This window comes from Megalobrama amblycephala, linkage group LG1 (assembly GCF_018812025.1).
Source record: "Megalobrama amblycephala isolate DHTTF-2021 linkage group LG1, ASM1881202v1, whole genome shotgun sequence".
NCBI lineage: Eukaryota > Metazoa > Chordata > Actinopteri > Cypriniformes > Xenocyprididae > Megalobrama > Megalobrama amblycephala.
The window spans coordinates 23,530,120-23,554,882 of NC_063044.1; the positions used below are offsets into that span (position 1 = coordinate 23,530,120).

At 41.0% G+C, this 24,763-nt stretch overlaps 3 protein-coding genes and 1 long non-coding RNA gene across 8 annotated transcripts in view; 3 read left to right on the plus strand and 1 right to left on the minus strand.

Moving 5' to 3' along the window:
- The window catches only part of LOC125243964 (NACHT, LRR and PYD domains-containing protein 12-like), a 283,026-nt gene that overhangs the window by 212,955 nt on the left and 45,308 nt on the right, over positions 1-24,763 (minus strand). The gene's annotated exons all lie outside the window — the stretch shown is intronic.
- Positions 1-24,763, plus strand: part of LOC125244015 (gastrula zinc finger protein XlCGF57.1-like) — a 131,007-nt gene that overhangs the window by 99,017 nt on the left and 7,227 nt on the right. The window contains exon 1 of one of the 2 annotated variants that reach the window (XM_048153938.1): positions 18,258-18,570. The exons of the other annotated variant lie outside the window; for it this stretch is intronic. Within the exon in view, the coding sequence (XP_048009895.1) occupies positions 18,447-18,570 (124 nt within the window). The 5' untranslated portion in view covers positions 18,258-18,446. Of the gene's footprint in view, positions 1-18,257; positions 18,571-24,763 lie in introns of those variants that run through there. 2 annotated transcript variants of the gene reach the window in all.
- Positions 348-1,083, plus strand: LOC125244995 (E3 ubiquitin/ISG15 ligase TRIM25-like). The gene has a single exon (XM_048155411.1). It carries the CDS (start codon positions 385-387, stop codon positions 961-963), a length of 579 nt encoding a protein of 192 aa, XP_048011368.1. The 5' UTR covers positions 348-384; the 3' UTR covers positions 964-1,083.
- Positions 10,009-11,287, plus strand: LOC125245333. The gene is made up of 2 exons (XR_007179491.1): positions 10,009-10,156; positions 10,471-11,287. It is a non-coding gene; the product is annotated as an uncharacterized LOC125245333 (long non-coding RNA).

Consider the following 24,763-nt stretch of genomic DNA (forward strand, 5'->3'; position numbering starts at 1 on the left):
CATTGTTTCTGCCTAAATTAATACATGATGTTAGCTAACTGCATGATCTGTATTATCTTTCACATTATGCATTGTGAAAAGCATTATACAAATAAATGTACATTTAAAAAATAATAACTAAAAAGTGACAATGCTGTAGTCTAAAGTCAGTTACACTACATGACTTCTGCCCAGATATTCACCTAATTTTCAATCTAGAGAAGATAGTCCAGAATTCTGAGTTTCTCATTCATAAATAAAACTTAGTCATTCATGCAACTCCACTTGAAGGGCACATAAACACAGAAGGAAGCTGCATTTCAACTTGTCAGTTCAGGGAAACAGAAACTGAAGTGTTGTTGAGCTGTTGTGTGTTTGTGTCGCTCTCTGTATTCATGCAGTAAAATGGCAGAAGCCAGAGTTTGTCAGGATGAGTTCACATGTCCAGTGTGTCTGGATCTCATGAAGGATCCAGTGACAATCCACTGTGGACACAGTTTTTGTAAGAGCTGTATTACAGGCTGCTGGGATCAGGAGGATCAGACGAGAGTCTACAGCTGCCCTCAGTGCAGACAGACCTTCAGTCCAAGACCTGCTTTAGGTAAAAACACCATTCTGGCTGAACTGGTGGAGAAACTGAAGAAGACTAAACTTCCTGCTGACTGTTACGCTGGAGCTGGAGACGTGCAGTGTGACGTCTGTACTGGAAGAAAACACAAAGCCGTCAAGTCCTGTCTGGTGTGTCAGGAGTCTTTCTGTCAAACTCATTTTGACCGTCATGAGGAATATCACTCTCGTAAGCCACACAAAGTGATCGATGCCACTAGACGACTGCAGGACATTATCTGCCATAAACATGATAAAGAGCTAGAAATGTACTGTATCACTGATCAACAAAGCATCTGTGTGCGGTGTAAGGAGTATGAACATAAAAACCACAAAACTGTATCAACTGCAGCACAGAGGACAGAGAAACAGGTATGAATTGAGAGGCATTGTTCACATAGAAATGAAAGTGCTGTCTTTATTTACTCATTGTTTTTACCATTTCTGTCTGCATGTTAGTGATAATATCTTATTTATATTAAAGTCCTGGGACTCTTTCGCATAAGACCCTCCCCCCCCAAAAAAACACAAAACAAAACAAAACAAAAAAAATTTGCATATGGGCCCGGGGCTAACTTGCTACGCCACTGAATGAAGGTTTTTACTATGAAGGGAAAATAAAATCCAAACCGACATGGCCCTGTATGAAAAAGTGCTTGCCCCCTGAACCTAATAACTGGTTGGGCCACCCTTAGCAGCAACAACTGCAATCAAGCGTTTGCGATAACTTGCAATGAGTCTGTTACAGCGCTGTGGATGAATTTTGGCCCACTCATCTTTGCAGAATTGTTGTAATTCAGCCCCATTGGAGGGTTTTCAAGCATGAACTGTCTTTTTAAGGTCATGCCACAGCATCTCAATAGGATTGAGGTCAGGGCTTTGGCTAGGCCACTCCAAATTCTTCATTTTGTTTTTCTTCAGCCGTTCAGAGGTGGACCTGCTGATGTGTTTTGGATCATTGTCCTGCTGCAGAACCCAAGTTCACTTCAGCTTGAGGTCACGAACAGATGGCCGGACATTGTCCTTCAGGATTTGTTGGTAGACAGCAGAATTCATGGTTGAAATGTTGTGTTACTTTTACACCAGACGTAATGGGACACACACCTTCCAAAAAGTTCAACTTTTGTCTCGAGTATTTTCCCAAAAGTCTTGGGGATCATCAAGATGTTTTCTGGCAAAACTGAGACGAGCCTTTATGTTCTCTCTTTCTTATGGTGGAGTCATGAACACTGACCTTAACTGAGGCAAGTGAGGCCTGCAGTTCTTCGGATGTTGTTGTGGGGTCTTTTGTGACCTCTTGGATGAGTCCTTGCTGCGCTCTTGGGGTAATTTTGGTCGGCTGTCCACACCTGGGAAGGTTCACCAGTGTTCCATGTTTTCACCATTTGTGGATAATGGCTCTCACTGTGGTTCGCTGTAGTCCCAAAGCTTTAGAAATGGAGACTGATAGATCTTAATTACTTTCTTTCTCATTTGTTCCTGAATTTCCCTGGATCTCAAAATGATGTGTAGCTTTTGAGGATCTATTGGGCCCCGTTTACACGTACATGGTTATTATGAAAAACTGAGACATTTCCCTTCGTTTGCGCCTTTCGTTTACACGCAAACAGAGAATTTGCCTCTGAAAACGAGTCTTTCTAAAAACTCCGGCCAGAGTGGAGATTTTGAAAATCTGTGTTTGCACGTTTATATGTAAACTGAGACAAACGGGTGTTTAGGCAGCCAACGTCACAGTATGCTCCAGAGCTCGCACCTACGTCAAAAGTGCGACCTATGTTTACATGTGATCATGGACTTGAGCTTCTCGTTACACCGCCACCTACAGGTTTGGCATGCTCTTGACGGCATATATACACGGGTACGTGTAAATGAACACTTCTGAAAACTGACATGTGTGCACGATGTTATTTTTGAAACCAGAGAGGTTGAAATGTCCATTTATTAAAATAGCCGCCCACGTGTAAACATAGCCTGAGTCTTCTTCACTTTGTCAGGCAGGTCCTATTCAAGTGATTTCTTGATTTGCGAACAGGTGTGGCAGTAATCAGGCCTGGGTGTGGCTAGAGAAACTGAACTCAGGTGTCAAACCACAGTTAAGTTATGTTTTAACAGCACTTTTTCACACAGGGCCATGTGGGTTTGGATTTTGTTTTCCCTTCATAGTAAAAACCTTCATTTAAAAACTGCATGTTGTGTTTACTTGTGTTATCTTTGATTCATATTTAAATTTGTTTGATCTGAAACATTAAACTGTACATTTTAATAATATATCATCTTTGTAATACTTTAAATAAGTACAGTTAGTTTGATGTGTTGAATAACATACTGAAGCACATAAAGTACTTGATTATAATTGTGTTATTCAGTATATTTAAAGTTATATATAGTTTAAATATACTAAAGTGCAACATCATATATCATACATGCTTGTCAGTACATTTGACAGTACACTTTATTTATTTTTACACATATTTCAAGACAATAGAATTATGAAATTAAATATGAAGATGTACTTCAGTCTTACTTAAATGAGTCAAAAATAACTCAAGTTCAGCTATTTGCTTTATAAATTTAAACTATAATAAAGTTTCATTTAATTGCAATTAACATACAAGTTAACAAATAAGTGCCTGAAAATATTACTTTCAGTTGAAACTTAAGTATATTCTTTCCATAATAAGTAGTATTTAAAAGTAAGCTAAAGTGTTTTAAAGTAGAGCCAAATTTTGATTCCTGAATCAAATCAAATCATTTATCAACTCAAAAACATCAAACTTCATGGGTGTTTGTGTCATGACATCATGATGTTTAGTCATGTGACTGTGACATGCAAGAACCAATGAGGTTTGATGTTATTGACGTGTCACCATATTTTATTTAGCCTCTGTAAACAGCCGAGACATTCTTCAAAATATCTTCTGTTGTGTCTCACAATACATAGAAAGGCATATATGTTTGGAACGACATGATGACAGAATTAAACTTTATGGTGAAATATTCATATACAACTAGACCCTGATGAAATACTGCTGACATTTTAGTTTAATAGTCATTCATAATCTCATTTCAGGAAACTATGAATGTGGTTTGAACCTTCAGAATAAACTTACCATGCTAGATCCTTAGCCCTCCATCAATTCTGGATTTATGTAACTTAGTGATAGTAGTTTTACGTGTCATTTCCTGTTATTGGTTTGTCCTCCAGAAACGGCCCGAAGGAGACGCAGATAAAGATCCGTCAGAGGATCCAGCAGAGAGAGAAAGATCTTCAGCAGCTGAGAGAGGCTGTGGAGTCTCATAAGGTGAGTCTGGAGAAGAAGAGAAGTTTGAGAAGTCTCAGTCAGGACTCACTGAAGCCACTGTGTGATTGTGATGTGTGTCCTAACAGCGCTCTGCACAGACAGCAGTGGAGGACAGTGAGAGGATCTTCACTGAGCTCATCCGCTCCATCGAGAGAAGCCGCTCTGAGGCCACACAGCGGATCAGAGATCAGGAAAAGACTGCAGTGAGTCGAGCTGAAGGACGACTGGAGCGACTGGAGCAGGAGATCAATGATCTGAGGAGGAGAGACGCTGAGCTGGAGCAGCTTTCACACACACAGGATCACATCCATTTCCTGCAGGTAACAGAGATCTAGAAGAACAGGATCATAGTGGACTTGAGCAAGAGAAATATTTCATGTCAAATAGTTTTTATCACTAAATAATGAATAAGAGAAGAAAGTATCTGATTGTGTGAAAGTGCTGGATTGAGAAGAGTTACTGAAGATCAACAAGAGCCGCACAGATCTGATATAGAGCAGGTTATTGGCTGAAGTTTTGATTTGTGTTTTCTGTAGAGTTTCCAGTCTCTCTCAGCTCCTCCTGAATCTACAGACGTAAGTGACGATCCCTTCAGTTCTCTCTCCTCTTTTGATGGTGTGAGAGAATCTGTCCGTCAGCTGAGAGACAAACTGGAGGATTTGTGTAAAGAGGAGCTGAAGAAGATCTCTGACAGAGGTAAAGTCCTGCGCCTCCATTATACAGACATGTGTAGAAAGATCCTAAATGTGAATGTACAACAGTTCCTGTGATTTATAAATGTCCATGAGCACAATTCTTAAATTACATTGTTCAAAGTTTATCTTAAATTCAAGTGTAATGTGAACAAGTGCATCAAAATCCACCTTCAGAACGGCCACAAATATCCCTTGATGGTTCAGAAGTATGGCACTCATCATCAAGAGCAAGTGTTTCTATACATGATGCAGGATGAAATTTAGGATCAAATCTGATACGTGTGTTTTATAAATGAGATTCATCCGCTCTCAGAAATGAGTCTTTCATCATCTAATGTCATATTGTACAACATCATATTAGAAATGACTGCATTTGATTTTGTCATTTCTCTTCACACTGTTCATGTCTGTTGATTTCCACAGTCACATTCACCAACATGAATCCCAAGACCAGGAACGACTTCCTACAGTGTAAGTCACTGAGAAAACAAGCAGAGAAACTCACTGAATATGTTCATGTTCTTCCTGGAGAAGGAGAAAGAAATCATGATAGAAGAGTTTAATAATTGATCATGATAATGATGATTCAGGATATCTTGTCAGCTGAGACACTGATGATACACTGAACATTTGAGCCATGAAGAGTTCAGATACATTAAAAGATCAGATTGATCATTCCTGATTGTGGTGTGTTTTATCTCCATCAGATTACCATCAGTTCACTGCGGATCTGAACACAGTGAATGAACGTCTCCGTCTGTCTGAGAGGAACACAGTGATTACTAACACTTACCCAGAGACTCAGTCGTATCCTGATCATCCAGACAGATTTGATTATCGTCCTCAGGTGTTGTGTAGAGAGAGTGTGAGTGATCAATGCTCTTACTGGGAGATTGAGTGGAGTGATGGTGGTGTGTTTATATCAGTGTCATATAAGAGCATCAGTAGGAAGGGACGGGGTCATGAGTGTGAGTTTGGATATAATGATCAGTCCTGGAGTTTGACCTGCTCTTCCTCCAGTTACTCATTCATACACAATAACATATGGACTAATCTCCCTATAAAGCCCATCATCAGTAGAACAGTGAATAAGAATCACTATAGAGTAGGAGTGAATGAGAAGAATCACTATAGAGTAGGAGTGTATGTGGATCAGAGTGCAGGAACTCTGTCCTTCTACAGTGTCTCTGGAGACACAATGATCCACATCCACACAGTCCAAACCACATTCACTCAACCGCTCTATCCTGGGTTTAGGATTTATCGTAATGGATCATCAGTGAAACTGTGCTGATGAATCAGAACAGACTGTAGAGAGATTCTACCCATAATGCTTTGAGCTGATGATGAATCAGTGACAGTGAGATGTTAACACTCTGAGGTATCGCCGGCGATACCACCGCAGTTTTTTTCTTACCAGTGTGAAAGAGACTCAAAATACTTTGTCAATGTTGCACATACAATTAAGAGCTATACACCATTTTAATCTGTGGAATATCTTCTTTCATTTGTGTACACTCAGAGTAAAAACAAAATGTTGTGCTTTTTGTAAAATAAAGAAAACTAACATGATGCGTGATCTCTTGTCTCCCTCTGAACGAAGTCCAATCTGATAGTTCTCAGAAAATGAACTGTAACTTAGTGAATACTAATGACAAAAAATTAGACTTATGTCTAAAAAAACGTTGAAATGTCAGGTTTTAAATCGTGTAAGTCAAGTCGAAAACAAATATTCTCTGTTTATGTAATCTGTATGAAAAGAGAGCCATGTCAGAAATCCGTGATTCAGCTCATTATCCAATAATGCGGCCACGCCCACGGAGTCAGCGCTATTCAGACGCAAATTCAGTCAATACATGCATACATCGTCTCAATCGTGTATTTATTGTCTTGAAAAGTGTTTTGAATAGCCATAGTTAGCGATCTCTGGCCTCTGTTAGTTCGGTTAGTTCCTGGATTGCCTATTCTTCTTTAGCAGGCATTTGTGGACTAAAGGTGCACAGAGCGCCCTCCGGCTGCAAGTATGAATTGAAAACACAGTATCCCACGCTCATAGTAATGACAATAAATCCTGAATAAATATTACTCCTCTGTATAGAAAATTGACAAACATATGAGAATCCATCAATATTTCTCCAAATGTGCATGCTTTTAAGCTAAAAGCCTATATGAAATGCCATAGAGGTAACATAATTGTTCAGACACTTTGCATCACACAAATACATTATATTTTAAAGAATATAATAGAATACCATTATTTTAAATTGTAATAATATTTCACAGTATTGCTGTTTTTTTCTGTATGTTTGATATACACCACATGATCACAGAGGGTTTTTTCACAGCCCATTTCAGGTCATTATTATGTGATTCTTTTGTCTTCTCAGGTGAGAATCACCCATTATTCATGATGATTCACACCTCCACGCATACTGTGTTTCTTGACCAAAGATGTTTTAGAAAATTTAAATCTCTCTATTGTTTTATATGAAAGAGTAGTCAGCATAATTTTTACATAATTTTGAAGCAAAAACTCAAGTATACAACCTCCAATACCCAGAAGTCTTGTGAACACAGATTTAATATTATTTTTTTGGCCTTATTTCAGTTACTTAAGTTTTTTGTTTTTTCAATAACCACGCATAAACGTTATTCCTTCAAAAACACAAACATGTACATACATGTTCCTCACATATTATGGTAGCCTAGTTTGTGCTGAATACAGTGTAATGACACTTTTGTCATTAATATGTTTATGAACAACTGAAAAAGCACAAATGTCAGGGCATGTCAAAACTTCTCCAGGCCCCAAATCAGCCTCAGACTCCAGGGGGTTATAGAGTCTCTTATTTTCTCTTCATTACATTAATACTACAGCAGAACGTTTGCAGTTGAAATAGACAGGGAGAACACTGTGTGTGTGTGTGTGTGTGTGTGTGTGTGTGTGTTTACGTTCATTGTACAGGTCTGATATAAAGAATGTTTTTGCTTAGGTGGCCAAAATATGCGCTCAACATAGAAAAGTTTTGCTCAGCTAGAAAAAAAATTAGAGGGAACGTTGGTTGTGGTTACTGTGCTTTTACAACAAGAAATATCACATTAAAAACATAAATACTGTGATAAAAGCATTGTAAATGTTATTTTTACTGTGCTTCTTCTACAAATACCACTTTGGAACTACACTGGAACGCAAACCCTCAGTGGAGATGCATTATATCTGTCATGAGGGAGCTAGTATAATTAATAACAACAAACAGAAAAAACTTGATATCAAACATTAGGGCAGAGTATTTACAATTACTCACCAACATGTAGCACACGTAAACTTGAGGGCCAAAATCACCGCCATCATATCTAGGTGGTGACATAGCCCAGTGTTTCCTCGTCCTGATAAAAGCAGGGCGACTGATTTCCAAGGGACCCTGATTTCCAAGGGACTTTGAAGCAGCCATGGGTCAACCTTGAGAGCATGTTGGCCTGTGTGCCACTCATGGGGAGGAACAAAGCCTTTCACCCAAAGCTGGGACTGGTCACACAGGGCTTAACTATTTCTTCGTCCATCCGTCCTGGGGCATTAGCACTGCTTCCGCTGCAAGGGGTTCTGCAGACTCTATTTTCAGCTGAGGCTGGCCTGGGTTGTGAGTCGACTGGGCTCGCTTGGAACAACTGGAGAAGCTGGCTATTTTTTGGCAGGAAATTAGGCGTTCTGATTTTGACTGTGGCTGAGGACGAGGGGAGGAGCCTCCTTTTGGAGAGAGCGATCCGTAAACGCAGTAATGTGAGATTCGCTGCTTTCACGGATCGCTTTTTGATGAATCAATTTTTGATGAAAGCATCTTGCTGTGGCCTTGGGGTGCGGTTGCGCCTGAAATGGGTCCTTTTGGGCTCGTTCAAGGCAAGACTTGCTGCAGCGTTCAGAATCATTATTAGATGTTTTTGAAGAAAAATTAAAAAGAGCACTTGAAAACCATTTCGTATTAAAATATGCCCTAGAATCACTGCGCCAATAATACACAGGTTTTGAGGGTCTGTAAAGAACCTTGTCATGTGATCTACAAGTCTTCTTTCCCATGAATCTGGTATCACTTAATTTCCTCCTGTTTCTTCAGTCGGCCCTGGTCCTTCAGTCTGACCAACATGACTGTTAAAGCCCATCTTTCAAGTTGAAGATCACTGTGAATGAACGTGTAGATAAATAGTGTAGGAACTCGACTTGCGTGAAGAAATTAATCATAAATGTGTATTAAAAAAGTTTTTTAAAAGAAATTGTGAGTAAAATTACTTCCGCTGTGAAAAACGATCTGATCGGAAGTGACGCAACGGCAGGTAAATATCATCTCTTCGTAATGGAGTCAGACAGAGAAGAGGTTGCAGTAGGGGTAAATGTCAACTCTTACGATGGTCCATTACCGTATAATTACGAGCCCCCTAGGCGAGAGAGGGGTCAGGCAGAGTTAAGGGGAAGGGTAAATGGACAGAGGAGAGAGATAGAGTTGTGGTGTGAGGAGAATCGTTGGAGAATTGGGCAGGTGTCTTGGTGAGTGACCACAGGCTATAGCTAATTGTGGCTAACGTTGTCTCCATGTTTATCACATTGCAGTATCTTTAATAAATCATATTTAGCAATATTGCTGTCGACTTTGTTGTTTTTCAAGCATCCATGTAGATTGTCACCATCTATGCCAGCAACATGTGTCTTAAAATAATTAATTTAGATCCCAGATTTTAAATGAATGCTGTAGGCTATATAGCTTACATCTGTGACAGTCTGGAAATTCTGTGCATTTCTGCACAACATAGTTTATCGTGAAATTTTGTAGAAATTGCTAGCTGATTTTTAATCAGTAACTGCTTTCAGACCTAGGTGTCCGCATGTTCCGCTTCTGCAGATGTCAAGCGTTTGGGCCGTAACGTTATATCTGAACAACATAACCGGCCAGCTGGAATTCCGAACTTAGCCGGCTGTTATACTACTCCCCTCTTAGTATTTTCGACGGACATTATGTAAATGAGCTCGCATGTACTGCGGAGTACGTGTATGAAAGCAGTTACTGTTCCGGTTAGGACGGGAATATGCCGTTCATGTAAATACAGTTATTGTTACAAGTATCTTTTATTGTCACGTGGAGGGATACTAGTTGTAAGGCATGCATTTAATTGACAGCCTATACTCTGCAGGGGGTGTGTCTTTTTACAGTGCATATTTACCTAAGCTTTAGGAAGTAAGTACTACATGTCGTTTCTTACAAGGTCTTACACCAACCACTAGAGCTACAAGGAAGGAAGGAAGGAAGGAGAGTGAGTTTATCTTAGCACATTTGTTTAACCCCTTAACGCCTACTATCATAAATATGCGACAAACCGTTTGACTCAATCAACCAGCCGAGATAGCGTCTGCATTCCTCCAATGCCGGTTAATGCATATTCACTACGGACCTAGGAACCTTCGACAAGCACTTGTTTCTAGTGGGACCGCAAAGTGACGGACTTATTTCCTGTTTACGCATGAGGATTACTCCGGTCGCGAAGTTATGGATATGAGTCGGGAAAGTTTGATCCTGAGGTGTATATAAGGTAAGTTGTGCTAAGATAAAAAATACTTACCTGCTTATTGTGTGCTTATACACTCGATGTAATGAGGTGAAATATGTGTGACAAGTATTTTAGAAGTTATTGTAATATTTAGCTTTATAGCATATTAGCGACAGTAGGCCATAAGCCTAATGTTAACCGTTAACCAGCGCTATATAGAAAAACGCTTTTCGTGATGGCTTATGTAGGTAATCCTTTGTATTTTGCTTAATTATTTTAAATAGTCTGTATACAGACACAATGCTGGGTTACACCATGCTGGGATATGAATACAAAAGCTATTTATTTTTATGCAGATCCGAATGAAACCTTCCGTGTTTTACGGCAAGCGCGTAAATGCGCAACCTCGCGTCAGAGTTCCCCCAGAGTGGAGTGTGGAGCGAGAGTTCAAGAAGAAGCAGCGCAGGGGACCAACTAAGGCTATTCCCACACAAGATGTCCGTCCTGATGCTGTGGGTCACTGGCCGCAAATCGACAGTGTGCGGCAACGCTGCAAATTCCCTAAGTGCACGGGCCACACTAGCTTCAAGTGTACAAAATGTGATGTTCACTTGTGCCTAAACAAGAAGAAAAACTGCTTCTGTGCATTCCACGAGTGAGAAAAAACACGTGCGTGCATGCCTGAGTGTGTGTATGTATGCATGTGTGTGTGTGTGCATTCGTGAGTGTGTGTGTGTGTGTGTGTGTGTGTGTGTATGCGTGAGTGTGTGTGTGTATGTATGTATGTATGCATGTGTGCGTGAATGCGTGTGTGTGTGTGTGTGTGTGTGTGCGTGTGCGTGTGTGTGGAGGTTAACCCTGGGGCTACCCAAGAGGTGTTTCACGGCCCCTGCTCCTTAAATAATTAAAGAGTGGAGTAACATTGTTATGTTACATTGTTACATTGTTATAGTACAAAGAACTGCTTCTGTGCATTCCCTCTCATTCTTTCAGGTTCAGCAACATACATTTGAAAACTTAATTTACAATTCAAATCAATCTACAATTCAAATTTATGCAATGTTTCCTATAGCCTTAACAGTAACGTTTGTGTATATTGTGTTGGTGACATGAAAGTGGTCATAATTCTTATTATTGAATACCTGCAGTTGCAGATTTATTTAAATAAATAATTAAAAAAAGGGTGAATAAATAAAACATTGTTTTTTCACTGTTATTTTACTGTGTTATTGTTATCTTATTATTTACCATTATGCCTGTTGTCGCAAATTTGCAACATACCAACATTTCTATTTATTTGTTGTGCAAAAGTGAAATTGATAATCTCAACATTATTTACCACCTACTTAAAGGCAAAAACACACATAAAACATTTTTTTATATACAGCTATATAAATTCAGGCGTTAAGGGTTTAACAGGTGCTTGTGTGGTAGATGTGAGGCTATGCCATCAGCAGTGGAGAGTGTGTGCTGTAGGGAGGTCGATGCCTATTGGTCCCTTGTCCAAAACTTAGATCCCCCAGAAGACATTACCTGCCTCACACTCCATCCAGGGTTTGAAGCATCCTGTCTGAATCCTTTTGTGCTGCAGATAGCATACATGAACTTCAGACAGGAGCATGGCCCTCTCCAAGCCAGCAGACAAGAGTAGGTTTTGAGCAAAAATTATTTCACACTGCAATTCAAAGAAACAGCTTTTCTACACCAAAAATAGTAAATCCTGTTAAGCAGGTTTTTAAACTCAGTGGTTTCCATATACTTACTATAAAAACAACTTTGGTGTTGTGTAGTACAGTAGAATATCAGCCAACAGGACATGCAATATTTACAATTGGAATTGTTTACTATGAAAACATGGTATGATCAAAATGTAATTATCTCCACCACAGGCAGTTCCGATACACAGCATACAGGCAGGTTGTCCGCTGGGCGTACGGAATACTAGGCAGGAACATTAGGAAAGCCATACCTTCATGTGTTGTGTCAGCAATAAGGAGGCAGTTTGCAGAGGAGGGACAAACATACAAAGGTTTCCAGTGGCCACACTTGGAAGACGATTAATAAATACATTGAAACAAACTGTATTGGTAAAATTTTTCTTTTATTATATGTTAAAACGTGAGTGTCGTGCGAGATGGAGGCTGACTGCCTCATCCTTGGCAACCTTCTGGAGGGAAGAGGTGAGGGGGGGCGGTGCAGAAGAGGACAAGACAGCACTGCTTTCTTGTAGGGCCTGTGGTGACTTGCAGTATTCCTCTACCAGAGAGACCATAAGATTTGTTGCGTATCCTTAAGGAGAGAAATGTTTAGAACACATTTAGTAAAATGGTTGACTCACATAAAAAAAAAGATAGATTCACATAAAAAAGATATTGAAAAACTAAGTGAAACTACTAACCGTAAGATGGTTTCTCCTTGATGGGGTGGACTACCCAGCCACCTTTCCGAAACCGCGGGTAGCGAACAGGCGTAGCGTGCCTCACCCTCACTGGTTCGAGCTACATCTCTGTTGCCATTACTATTGAAATGTAGGGCTGCTAAGAGAAGTCTGTACGAGATAAGTAGATAAAACATTAGGTCTCCAAAGCTAACCCAATGCAGTGAAATGCAACAGAAATACATGACATTAATGTTTTCAGTTCAAATGGGTCTAAGACAATGACTCATCTTTGCAATTATTTTTTGGCAAACAATATGTAATGCTGTTATCAATCTATAACATTTTGGTCTGCTATACAAGACTGCATTAGTTTTTAGCCATATTCATTCTGTCATCATTTACATGCTACAAATGTACAAATGTATTGCAATATCCAGAAATTGAAAAAAAAAAAAAAACTAATTTTATTAGTATCAATACTTTTAAGTGATAACACTACCTGCTGTACATCCCAAGAAAAGAAAAGCCAGTGTGTTTGGGAGCAAAGTGCAGAATGAGGGAATGGTAGGCCTCCAGGGAGAATGTCTGATGCTGAGGTGACAATTGTCGAATATCCTTTACCAGTGCTTTCCTGGCAGCTACACTCTCCAGTTTAGTGGCTGCTGGTGATCCTGAATAAAACATATTCTGTCATATAGTCTGTCGCATTTCATAATACAAGTAATTTTTAGTACACACTATTGATAAAACCAAACTAAACTTAACAAGCACTGAAAAAAGTTTAGTCCTCAAAACATTTGACATCTTTTAACATAGGCTATTATGTTGTACCTGGTTCCAGCCACTCCTTGTCTCTTGCCTCTCCTTCCAACGGTGGATGTGCGCAGCTGGTAAATGCAGGAGTGCTGTGTTCATGTATGTCCTGTACATGATTTATCATACTCTGCCATTTTGCCTCCATCTCATCTGGATCTCCTGTAGGGGTGGAAGCTGCGGTCCAGTAAAGATGGTTGATAATGGCTGGCCTCCACAGCTTCAGATCCTCACAGTCCCTCTCTTTTGCAGCAGCATCCAGTGCTCTTCTGTATACCTGTTCCAGAGCAGACAAACAGAGCAGAGCAAACTAATTATTAGGAAAGTGAATTTAACTACAAAAAAACAAGTTTGTTATATAGAACTACCCACATCACAATACATACTTTTCCCAATATGCCAGACATCAAAGAAATGCCTTGTTCCTTCTGAACACATTTCTTCACGTACCCACTTGGCCACCTAAAACACAAATTGATTTTATAGAATTTAGTATTTATTTTGAGTGATACTGTGCCTGTCAATGCTGATCAGCTTTAGATCTCTCCTAGCATCATTACCTGCCGATTTCTGTCTGTTATCAGAGCAGACACTTGCATGTCTTGGTCCATCGGGAACTGCATACTCCGCTTTAGACCCTCTAGCTCACACCAAGAGCTGCTTGGGACTTCTGAGCTCTGTAAAACCAACTGATTATTACTGAACAGTAACAGTAATATCGGTAACTAAATCAGACACAAGATTTCTGTGTGACATCAAGCAGGATCGTCTAGTTAGGGCCATAAAGATTTAAAAAAAAGTAAAATGTTTAGAGGCGATTAAGCTGGTGACAAGAATATAACGACCGTTAGGATCTGTTAACGTGGAAATATGTTTGAACGGAACAAAATTACGCAGTAATATTGCAACCCCTCTGGCCCTACATGAAAAAGTGGATTGAAATACATGGGAAATCCAATTACATTTTAGGCGCTTCTGTTCACCATGCTTAATGTGCGTCTCCTGTAGGAAAATTATGTCAGCTGAAATGGAGCGTAAATACGAGAACACTTTAGCTCGCTTCACCTGACTATTAAAGCCACGCACATTCCAGCTAGCTAAAGTAATATCGCCAAAAATATATCAAATTTATATCAATTTAAGGCTGGTTCACACTGTGCGATTTTGGCCACGATTTGGTCGTCTGAGACAAATTTTGCAAATCCTAAAAGATTCCTATAATCCTAGTTTAAAATCTGTTGTCTTTGATCGCTAGTTTGACATGTTCACCGACAGCCGATTAATGACCGTTGCGATCAAATTTTACCTCCGATGAAATTCTGGCAGTGTCAGAAGATTTGGCGCAAAATCCTCAAGTGTGACTTCTCCTACGACGAACGTCAAATTGTCTTCATTTTTCAAGACAATCCGTGATCAAAATTAATGATAGAGATATCGTTGTTAGCCACCATTTCAGTCCTGTGTGTAACGCAGCTCACTGTCATCAAATGTGTATGTTTTGATGATTTAAAACTCCAGACAAGTTTTCATGCACACGTCCGTTTTTAACGCGTTTTGGCTGTCGTGCAGTCTGACATAAATGACAGCTGAGATCCCACAGTGTGACATGAGGATCATGTTCGTACAGTCTGACAAGTAACCATCGTAAAGGACTATTATAAATCGCACAGTGTGAACCCGGCTTTAGCTGCAGAATCGCACAGATAAAATTAAGGGTGAACAATAATAAACAATAAACACAAACTACGTCCTCCCACCCCATCCAAGCCGCTTCCCCGAACCAAGCGGCGTAAAAAACCCATATGGGTGATTCTCCAACTATGGTACTTTTTGGACCTGGACATTTTCAGAAAATGAAACATTTTTAATTAAAATATTACTGGCATAATTTGTTTCTCCAGTATGTTGTACAATCTGACAATCTATTTTACCAAAAAATATTTGTGGTTGTGGAAATGACAAGGGAAAGGCGGGTTATGGTGAAAATAACATTTCAGATATAAAACCTGTAGAAGAATTATAAATGATGGAAATGCAAAAGTGAGTCATGACCACAATGTGTTGGACAAAATGAATCTCAAATTCAAGTTTGAAGTTTATTCTTATTTTTATTTCAAACAGGGATAGTGTATTGATGAACAACTGGCCTAACAGCAGTAGTAATAAAAAAGATAACTCATTCCAAGTGTCACAAATTATTTGAAACAAAAACAATATCATAAACACAATCATCCTCATGTTTTCATAAAAAATCAAAATGATAATTTCTGTGAAAATGTGAAATGTTTCACCACTCCCTGAACCAACAGAGAGAGACTATGTCAGATTTAGTTGTAAACAATAAAATATCTCAATTTAAAACATTCTCTATGACATTATATGTAAAGTTTATGTGTTTACACTATATTTTTAGTACTATAGGCAAACTACTTTGCTTTTAAGCACAGACAATGTCCTTGCCAAGCCAACCTGTCTTTATCACTTCCATGGAGACAGATGTGGAAAAGACGGTTGTGGAAATGACATTTTCCCCCTTTCCCTCTAATATCTCATGTTTAACTAGCCTGTTAGTGTTAGTTTTAGAGTTAGCATTAAATAATCTCAAATATCACCTGATGAAATTGTAAAAATCCAGAATTGTTTCCGTCGGAATGAATTATGAGCGGTTCAGAAATGACATACAATAAACATACTCGCAGTATTTCTCATATTTACCTTGATATATCTCCAATTTATTAACCTCTGCTGGGACCATTCTTTCATTCAGCCATGTGGTTTCCTCTGGAGTGTCAGTTACTATGGTTACTGAGTATACAAATCTAGAGCACTGAGCCTGGGATTGCATTTAATGTCATTAATATCAGTATTAGATTTTAAGTGAGATAAGGTTGAAGACCCAAAGTCTGGCCTAGGGACAGAGGCAAAATAGTAAAAAACGCATATAAAATGCCTCCTATTTTATATAAAACAACAGAATTGAACAATGATTTTTTTTATATATAGGTTCCCCTACACATGTAGTAAGTGTGAAAAAAAAAAAAAAAAGTGGAAATGTTTTTTAGTTTTTTTAATATCTGTCAAGGACAGAAAAAGTACCATAGTTGGAGAATCACCCATATATACTGTGGAGCTGAAATGTAACATAAAGTGTAGCAGTATTACAAAATTACAAAACCAATAAAACAAAGAAAAAATAGGAAAATACCTGAGAATGAAATGCACCTCAAATCCCTTTAAATATTTACATATGAAGAAAAAGACAAGTTAGTCATCAAATCAATAAACACTAAGAATGCCCTGTCACATATTGTGCTCTTAACATAACGTTAAAAAAAATGAAAGAAAAATATACAGATCAAACTGATCTGCGCCAGCTATGATATAGTACTCATGAAGGCCCCGCAGACGGGATGACCAAACACATAAAAGTCAAAAGACTTGCCAAACAGTCTGACTGCTAAAAACATTTATGCAGACTGTGCAGAGTTGTCCTCGACTGTGATAGAGTCAGCAAAAGCTTGAGCCTTCTTGGCTGAGTCAAAAACATGTTTAGTTGAGTTGTGAGTCACGAGAAGGCGAGCAGGAAAGAGCAACCCATGTCGAACATTAGCCTTCCTCAGCCTTTTTTTCACGGCTTTGAAAGCTTGACGCTGTTTCAGAACCTCTGAGGTGAAGTCGGGAAAGATGAGAATGCACACTTTTTTACGTTTTATGTCAAAGGTGAAGACAGCAAGAAGTAGAATCTTCTCTTTATCAGGATAATGATGCAGCCTGGCCACCATAGTCCAAGGACGGGACTGTGCGTTACCAACCAGGCCCTTATGGTGGGCACGGTCAATCTTCGGAGGTTTTGGAAAATTACTGGCGCCGAGTATTTACACAAGGAAGTCAGCAACAAACTGAGTCGGGTGGCCTTACCATGTTAGTTTTTTTCTGCTGTAACAAACTGGTACAAATGACTGAATCTATCATTTTATCTGATTTTGATTCTAAGGATGTTATACTTGATTGCACTGTTTTACTACTTTGTCTTCTGGGTAAATTTCATCTTCACAAAGCCAGAATTATCCACTGTCAACACAATTTTAGTTTTTACTTAATTTAAGAAAATGTCAAAACATTTAAAATCAAAGGTGTCGGAAATGTTTAACATCCTTGAATCTTTTGTAAAGAACCTTTAAATTTATAATTTAATTTACATTCACGAAATGTAATACTGTGTTGATTTAATTATTATACTCTTTTGTGATGTCCGTATGCCCCCTATTTTATTGCATTTTTTCTATATGTATACTTAATGTACAATTCAAAAAGAAAATTGTGTTTCAATTTAGATGGACACATGAATGAACTTGTACAACCTTTTTAACATGTTTGTTTGTATCTTATTTGTACCTTTTTATTTTAATACAAAGATTATCTGGTAAAACAGTTAAATTTCTATGCACTTTTGTGATTTTAGACATTGCTGTGTGAACAGGACTTTTATTTTGGAGTGACGACATGACGTCATAAGACTGCGCCGAACTCCTACATCTGATGTGATTCTGCTGAATAAAGGTTTGTTTTAAGAATTTAATCTGTCTAAATCTATAGAAACAGTTCAATGAATTATATATTTGTTTTTTTTAACAAGCGATGTGAAATGAGTTAATTTACTATTTAATGTATTTATTTATCTAACTGTAATGGAGGATATTTGTGTGAGTAAAACTCATCCACTGATGAGAAACAGTAAACCTGCGTCTTATTTCTCTCTATATATATCATAAATCAGTTTATCATGAACACGAGTTCAGTCTCTAGCGAGTAATGATGGAGAAACTGAACTTTTCAACTCCGAGTCAATTGAATCAAACACTTTGAGAAATGATTCAGTGAATCACGACACGTGCTGCTCAAACAGTGATTAGTTTGTTAGTGTTTGTTGTTCTCGTTTATGTTAACATAAACGAGAACAACAAACACTAACAAACTAATCATGTTTTCTTCAAAGAGTAATCATTTAAATATTATCTATAATTCATTAAAATACCAAGTGTAGATCATACATGCCTACATATAAAGTGTTGTTTATTATAGTGTTAGCTTTCAGTGTTTTTGTTTAAACCATTAACTCTGTTAATTCTCTTCTTAAAGATGGCGTTCATTAAAGAGGAAGAGAGTGAAGACATAAAGATGGAGTTTATTAAAGTTGAGACTGAAGACATAAAGATTGAAGAAACAATCAGTGTGAAACATGAAGATACTGAGGAACAAACAGGTTGGTTTTTTTCTCTAAGCTGAACTCAGTCATTTGATCATTATTAAAATGTCCAGCTCTACAGAAATAGAGAATATTTTGTGCAACATTAAACTCAATATCTTCTTCTGAATAGAGAACAATGGAAAAGTAAAGAAGTTTTTCTGTTCATGCTCAAAAGTTCTGTACTATCATTTTAACATACTTTAACATAGCAGTAATTGAACATTAAAGTAAAAGTTCACCCAAAAATGAAAATTATCCCATGATTAACTCACCCTCAAGCCTTCTTAGGTGTATATGATATTCTTCTTTCAGACGAATACAATAAGAGGAATTTGATTTGTGGCTTCTTGCTTGAAGCTTGCTCTCTGGTTGACCACTGCCGTGTGTGTATTATGTGTCCTGTAGCAAAGTGCGGCAAAAACTCCCACATGACGTTAAAGGGATAGATGTGAATTTGTTTCTTCAGTCGAACGCAAATTATGATTTTTAACTGCAACTGCTGCAGTCTGTCAGTCAAATAATAGCAGTGGATGGGAACTTCTACTGTAACAGTAAATAAAACTTGCTTAGACAAGTCCAAATTAAACCCTGCGGCTCGTGATGACACACTGATGTCCTAAGACACGAAACGATCGGTTTGTGAGCGAAACCGAACAGTATTTATATCATTTTTCACCTCTAATACACCACTATGTCCAACTTCCTCCAAATGTCTAGAACCGGCCCTGACTTTAGTGATAAATCACATGATAGCGCTGACAACAAGTTTCTGCATTCCTCTCTGTGGAAAGTATTAACAGGATTAAAAAAATGAAATAACCGACATGGGAAAATTACATTGGTTAGAGGTTCAGAATTTTGGTTTTGATTACTTTTCGATTAATCGTCCAGCCCTACATGAGTGCCGCGTTTTAAGACGGCGTGTCAAGTTAAAAGAATTTCAACTTTTACATGCAGCACCACTCATCAATGTCAGTTCCAAAACAGTGGACCAATCAGAAGAACTGGATCAGTTCGCCGCTCTCAAGCAGCTCTGGTCTACATGCCTTTTCCTTCTGCAGCTGCATTTGGAAAATAAAAGAGCATAATCTCTAATGAGCAGATCTCTCGCGCCGTTGTATCAACGTCCCTTTGCACATGGATGACGGGCACAGTGAGTGCATGCGATGTCTGGGCACGTCCCACACAGAAGCCACGCTCACTGAAATGACGTGCTCTTATTGCAAGAGCATGAGTGTAGCCTCCTTGTGCTCGCGGACAGCATTCTTTTCAGAATGCGACTCTGTCCCTCACGCCCTAACATTTTTCATCCTCCCAGGAGACCTCTCAAACCCATCCTCGACCTCAGATATTAAAATCAGGCCCTGATGGCCATGCAGTTTCACTGCGTGATTGAAAAAGGCTTCAGTAATTAGAGAAAAAGAAGTTTCTCCCTGTAGCGTCTTTTTAGAAAGACAAATGATGCAGTTCTCATTCCATATCTAAGGGAACCGAGGTTACATTAGTAACCTAGTACTTTCATTATGTAGTTACTGTGGTTTTACTTCAAAAACCATAGTAAAACAATGGTTATTTTGTAGTTACTATGGTTTTACTATAAAAACGTCTCGGTTATGTATATAATCTTAGTTCCCCGAATAGGGAACTAATATTCAGGGAACTAAGGTTATATATATAACTGAGACGTTCCCTTTCAAGGGAACTTGCGCTGCGTAAATCGCTATGGAAACGCCATACCAACGTCGCCATAGTAGGCGCACATTCGAGGCGCACATTCACAGTAACACTTGTGCCCCTGGAGCGGAGCCGAGGTCTAGCTCGTAGAACCTGACAAATGTGTGCGGTGACGACCAGCCTGCCACATCACAAATGTCCGAAAGGGAGACTCCCAAGATAAAAGCCTTGGAGGCAGCCATACTCCTAGTAGAGTGCGCCCGGACAGCCAATGGTGAAGGCTGTCCGACCGCCTCATAAGCAAGTGAGATAGCTTCGACCACCCACTTGCTCATTCTCTGCTTAGATGCCGGTAGACCTTTTCTTGGTGCACCAAAACATACGAACAGCTGTTCGTTCTTTCTCCACATGGCAACTCTGTGAACATAAGCATCCAATGCCCATACTGGACAAAGCAGATTCAGCTTTTCCTGGTCCGATGACGTAAACGGAGGAGGACAGAAGGCCTGCAGCACTATAGGTCTCGCAGTATTAGTGAGAACCTTAGGGATGTATCCCGGTCTGGGATGTAGAAATGCCTTCACATTACCAGCCGCAAATTCCATGCACGGTGGAGCAACTGACAGGACTTGAATGTCCCCAATTCTCTTGAGAGACGAGTCGATGATAAGAAACACTGTCTTTAGTGTTCAAAACTTTTCTGCCACCTCTTCGATGGGCTCGGAGGGGGCCATAGACAGGCCCTGTAATACAATGGCCAAATCCCATGCCGGAACTCTTGTGCGTACTGCAGGTCTCATCCTCATAGTGCCACGAAGGAAACGGGTTATGTGTGGGTGTCTCCCCAAAGAGACTCCACTGAAAGGAGCATGGTAAGCAGCTAAGGCCGCCATGTACACCTTTAGTGTGGAGGGGGATAACCCTGCAGAAAATCTTTCCTGTAGGAAGTCCAGCACCACGCTAACCGGGCAGTTAACTGGATCCCACTGATGATTTTCACACCATGAAGTGAATAATCTCCACTTCAGAGCGTATAGTTTCCTCGTGGATGGAGCTCTGGACTGGAGTATGGTCTCAACAACCTCAGTTGAGAGACAGGAATCTATGAGACATGCCCCCTCGGAGGCCACGCCCACAAGTTCCATAACTCCGGGCGGGGATGCAGTATTAGACCGCCTGCCTGTGAGAGAAGGTCCTTCCTGACCGGAATCTCCATCGGAGACCCGTCGAGGAGAGAAACCAGGTAGAAACCGGTAGCCTCGGCCACGGCTGTACCATAGCATCCAGCCCAAGAGGTGCTGGGTTTGTCATGGAGAACCACAGTGAACTACGCCGAAGCCCAAGTGGATCTGTTTGCGTCTCGAGGGACAGTGAGTCGTCCCTCGAGACGCAAACAGATCCACTTGGGCTTCGCCGTAGTTCTCCCAAAGGAGCTTCACCACATCTGGATGAAGTCTCCATTCCCCGGGCCTTGGCCCCTGCCTCGACAGGATGTCTGCTCCCACATTCAGGTACCCCGGGATGTAAACTGCTCTGAGGGATAGCAGTTTCCCTTGGGACCACAGAAGAATCTGATTCGCCAGCTTGTAAAGCGGGCGTAATCTCAGACCCCCCTGGTGATTTATATATACGAGTCTACTGATGTGTTGTCTGTCCGGACTAACACATGTTTGTCTCTGAGGTCTGGGAGGAAGTATCTCAAAGCTAGAAATACCACCATCATTTCTAGACAGTTTATGTGCCAAGTGAGATGATGGTCCTGCCACAGACCCCGTGTCGAGCGACCACTCATGATCACCCCCAACCCGTGAGGGATGCATCTGTCGTTAGCGTGACGCAGCGACTGAGAGCCCCTAGCACAGGTCCCTGGGATAGAAACCAAGGTTGCTTCCATATGTCTAGAGCACGTAAGCATCGCCGCATGACTCTGATCATACGAAACGGATTCCCCCTCGGTGAGAACCCCTTGGTTTTGAGCCACCACTGCAGTGGTCTCATGTACAGCAGGCCGCAAGGTATAACGTTGGACGCTGCTGCTATCAGACCTAACAGTCTCTGAAACTGTTTTACAGTGAGTGACTGGCCTTGCCTTATGTCCGAGACAGTATTGAGGATTGATGATATTCGAGCCGGAGATAAACGGACTTTCATAATCACCGAATCCCATACCACGCCCAGATAAGTGGTTCTCTGTGCAGGAGAAAGCACACTTTTCTTTGCGTTTAGTCTCAACCCCAACTTTTCCATATGAGCGAGAACAACACCTCGATGTTGAACCGCCATCTGTTCTGATTGAGCGAGAATCAACCAATCGTCTATGTAGTTGAGAATGCGGATTCCCTGCATACGCAAGGGCCTCTGCGCCGCATCTACACATTTGGTAAAAGTTCGGGGTGACAATGCTAGGCTGAAGGGGAGAACCCGATATTGGTATGCTTCGCCCCCGAAAGCAAACCTCAGGAATTCTCTGTGATATGGAAGGATCGACACATGGAAATACACGTCTTTCAGATCTATCGTCACAAACCAATCCTCGGATCTGAATCGCGTACCCCTTTTCTATAGTTCGCAGGACCCACTGAGATACTTTTGACAGATTTTTCCACTCTGACAAAAAATCTACTAAGGGTACCAGCCTCTCGAGACTGGTCTCTGGTGGAACACAAGCAGTAAGCACAGTGCCCTGAAGCGGCGGACCGGCAGGGAACAACTGGCGTGACTGCAGAGGAAGCGCACCACCCTTGGGTGACAGGCAGGGAACTACTGCGCCCCAGCATTGCGGCGGGGTTGGCAGAGCGCCCTTCTGAGGGCACCGAAGACACACAGGCACCGTAGGTGAACACTGTTTGTCTCCGGAGGGGACCACCCTCAGGATCCTGACCGCCCCTCTGGCGTCAGGATCTCTTAGACGAAGCCCTCTTAGCAGCAATGACGGCCCTCAGATCCGTCTTGCCCTTCGAGGACTTCGCCTGCGAGTGCTGCCCCGCCTCCCAACTCCTCGGAGGGGGAGCACGGGTAGCAACACTCTGCTTCTGGTGTTGTCTGTATTGCGAGGAGCTTGTACTCGGCTTCTGCTGCTCTCACCCGGCAGCAGAAGGGATTTGGCCGCGTGCGGAGAGAGATGGCCCGCAAGCGTCTCTTCCGCTCTTGGCATCGCCCCATACCCGTGTCTCCTCATTCCAGCCACGTTGCTGTAAATGGAGGTCTGAGGTGTGTAGACACGGGTAGATACCGGCTTCTTCCACGACCTCGACACCTCAGTGTGGAGGTCGGGAAAAAATGGTAGCGCCTGACGTGGAGGCTGAGCAGACCTGGATGGCAAGAAGCGTTCGTCAAGCTTGCTTCTCACCATCTGCTCTTGCTTTTCGGCCGGCCAATCGATGCTCAACTTGGCCACAGCACGAGAAAGCACCTCCATGAGCTCCTCGCTCGCGGGAGACTGAAGTGGCGAATCCTCAGACTCTCCCGTGGCCACGCTAACAATATCCAGCTCCTCAGAACTAGACGCCATTAACGTGACCGTATCCCCCGGAGCAGAAGAAACCGCAAAGCGTGCTTCCAGCCTCCGGATGGATACACTGCCGGATGCACCAGGTGAAGGCAGAGATAAGGCATGGCCCGTCTCTAACCCCTCTGATAGATCCATCTGCGAACCCCAAGACATAAGGCGCCACCCTGCCTCGGCAGAAGCGGGACTCGAGCCCTGGGGAACACGAACCGAGCCACTCTCCTCGAAGAGAGCTCGGCGGGAGCGCAGCGTTCTCAGCGGCAGCTGATCACAATGCACACAAGCAGCCCCCTTTGAGAGCTGCCTGGGCACGCTGCACTCCCATACAAACAACACACATTTCACGTGAGTCCCCGTCCGGGATAAAACACGAACAAGGGTGCACGCACTTCCTGTATAGCTGCTCGCTCGCCATGGTAATACTTTTCAAAGTAGACAGACAACGGTAAATAAGACAGATCACACGGAGCGCTTGCTGAAGACACAGAAGCTGAATGACAGTGTTTTCGGGCTGGCTTTATGGTTCCTGGTCAGTGACGTCACCCGCCTATGACGTTCCATCTCCTGATTGGACAGATTGCATACGTGCTTCATTTACGCAGCGCGAGTTCCCTTGAAAGGGAACTATAGTTAAACTATGGTTACTGTAGTAAAACCATAGTTTTACTATAAAAATCATGGTTACTACAAAAAACATGGTTCAGTTTCATAAGGGTGAGTGTTTGTAAGGATACTGATTGTTATAAGGCAGCTGTCTGACTCTGTCTGAGTTGAAGAACAGGAACGGTATGTGTAACACTAGCATCACATTATTAGCTGTTTGATAACGTAGTCAAGCAAAAGGCTAATCATATTAATTCATATTAATTAATGACAAGGGCTGTGCCAAGTGTGTGAGCGCATAGGGGCTTGCGCTAAGTAAAGTGACAGCTGACTTGAAATAAAGCCAATAAAGATCATTTGTTTGTCCTTCGAAATATTTTAAAACTATAAAACATACAAACCCAATTCCAAAAAAGCTGGGAC

What these genes read in the sequence shown, in the direction of transcription:
- LOC125244995 (XM_048155411.1), top strand. Translation starts at nt 385, where the DNA reads ATGGCAGAAGCCAGAGTTTGTCAGGATGAGTTCACATGTCCAGTGTGT.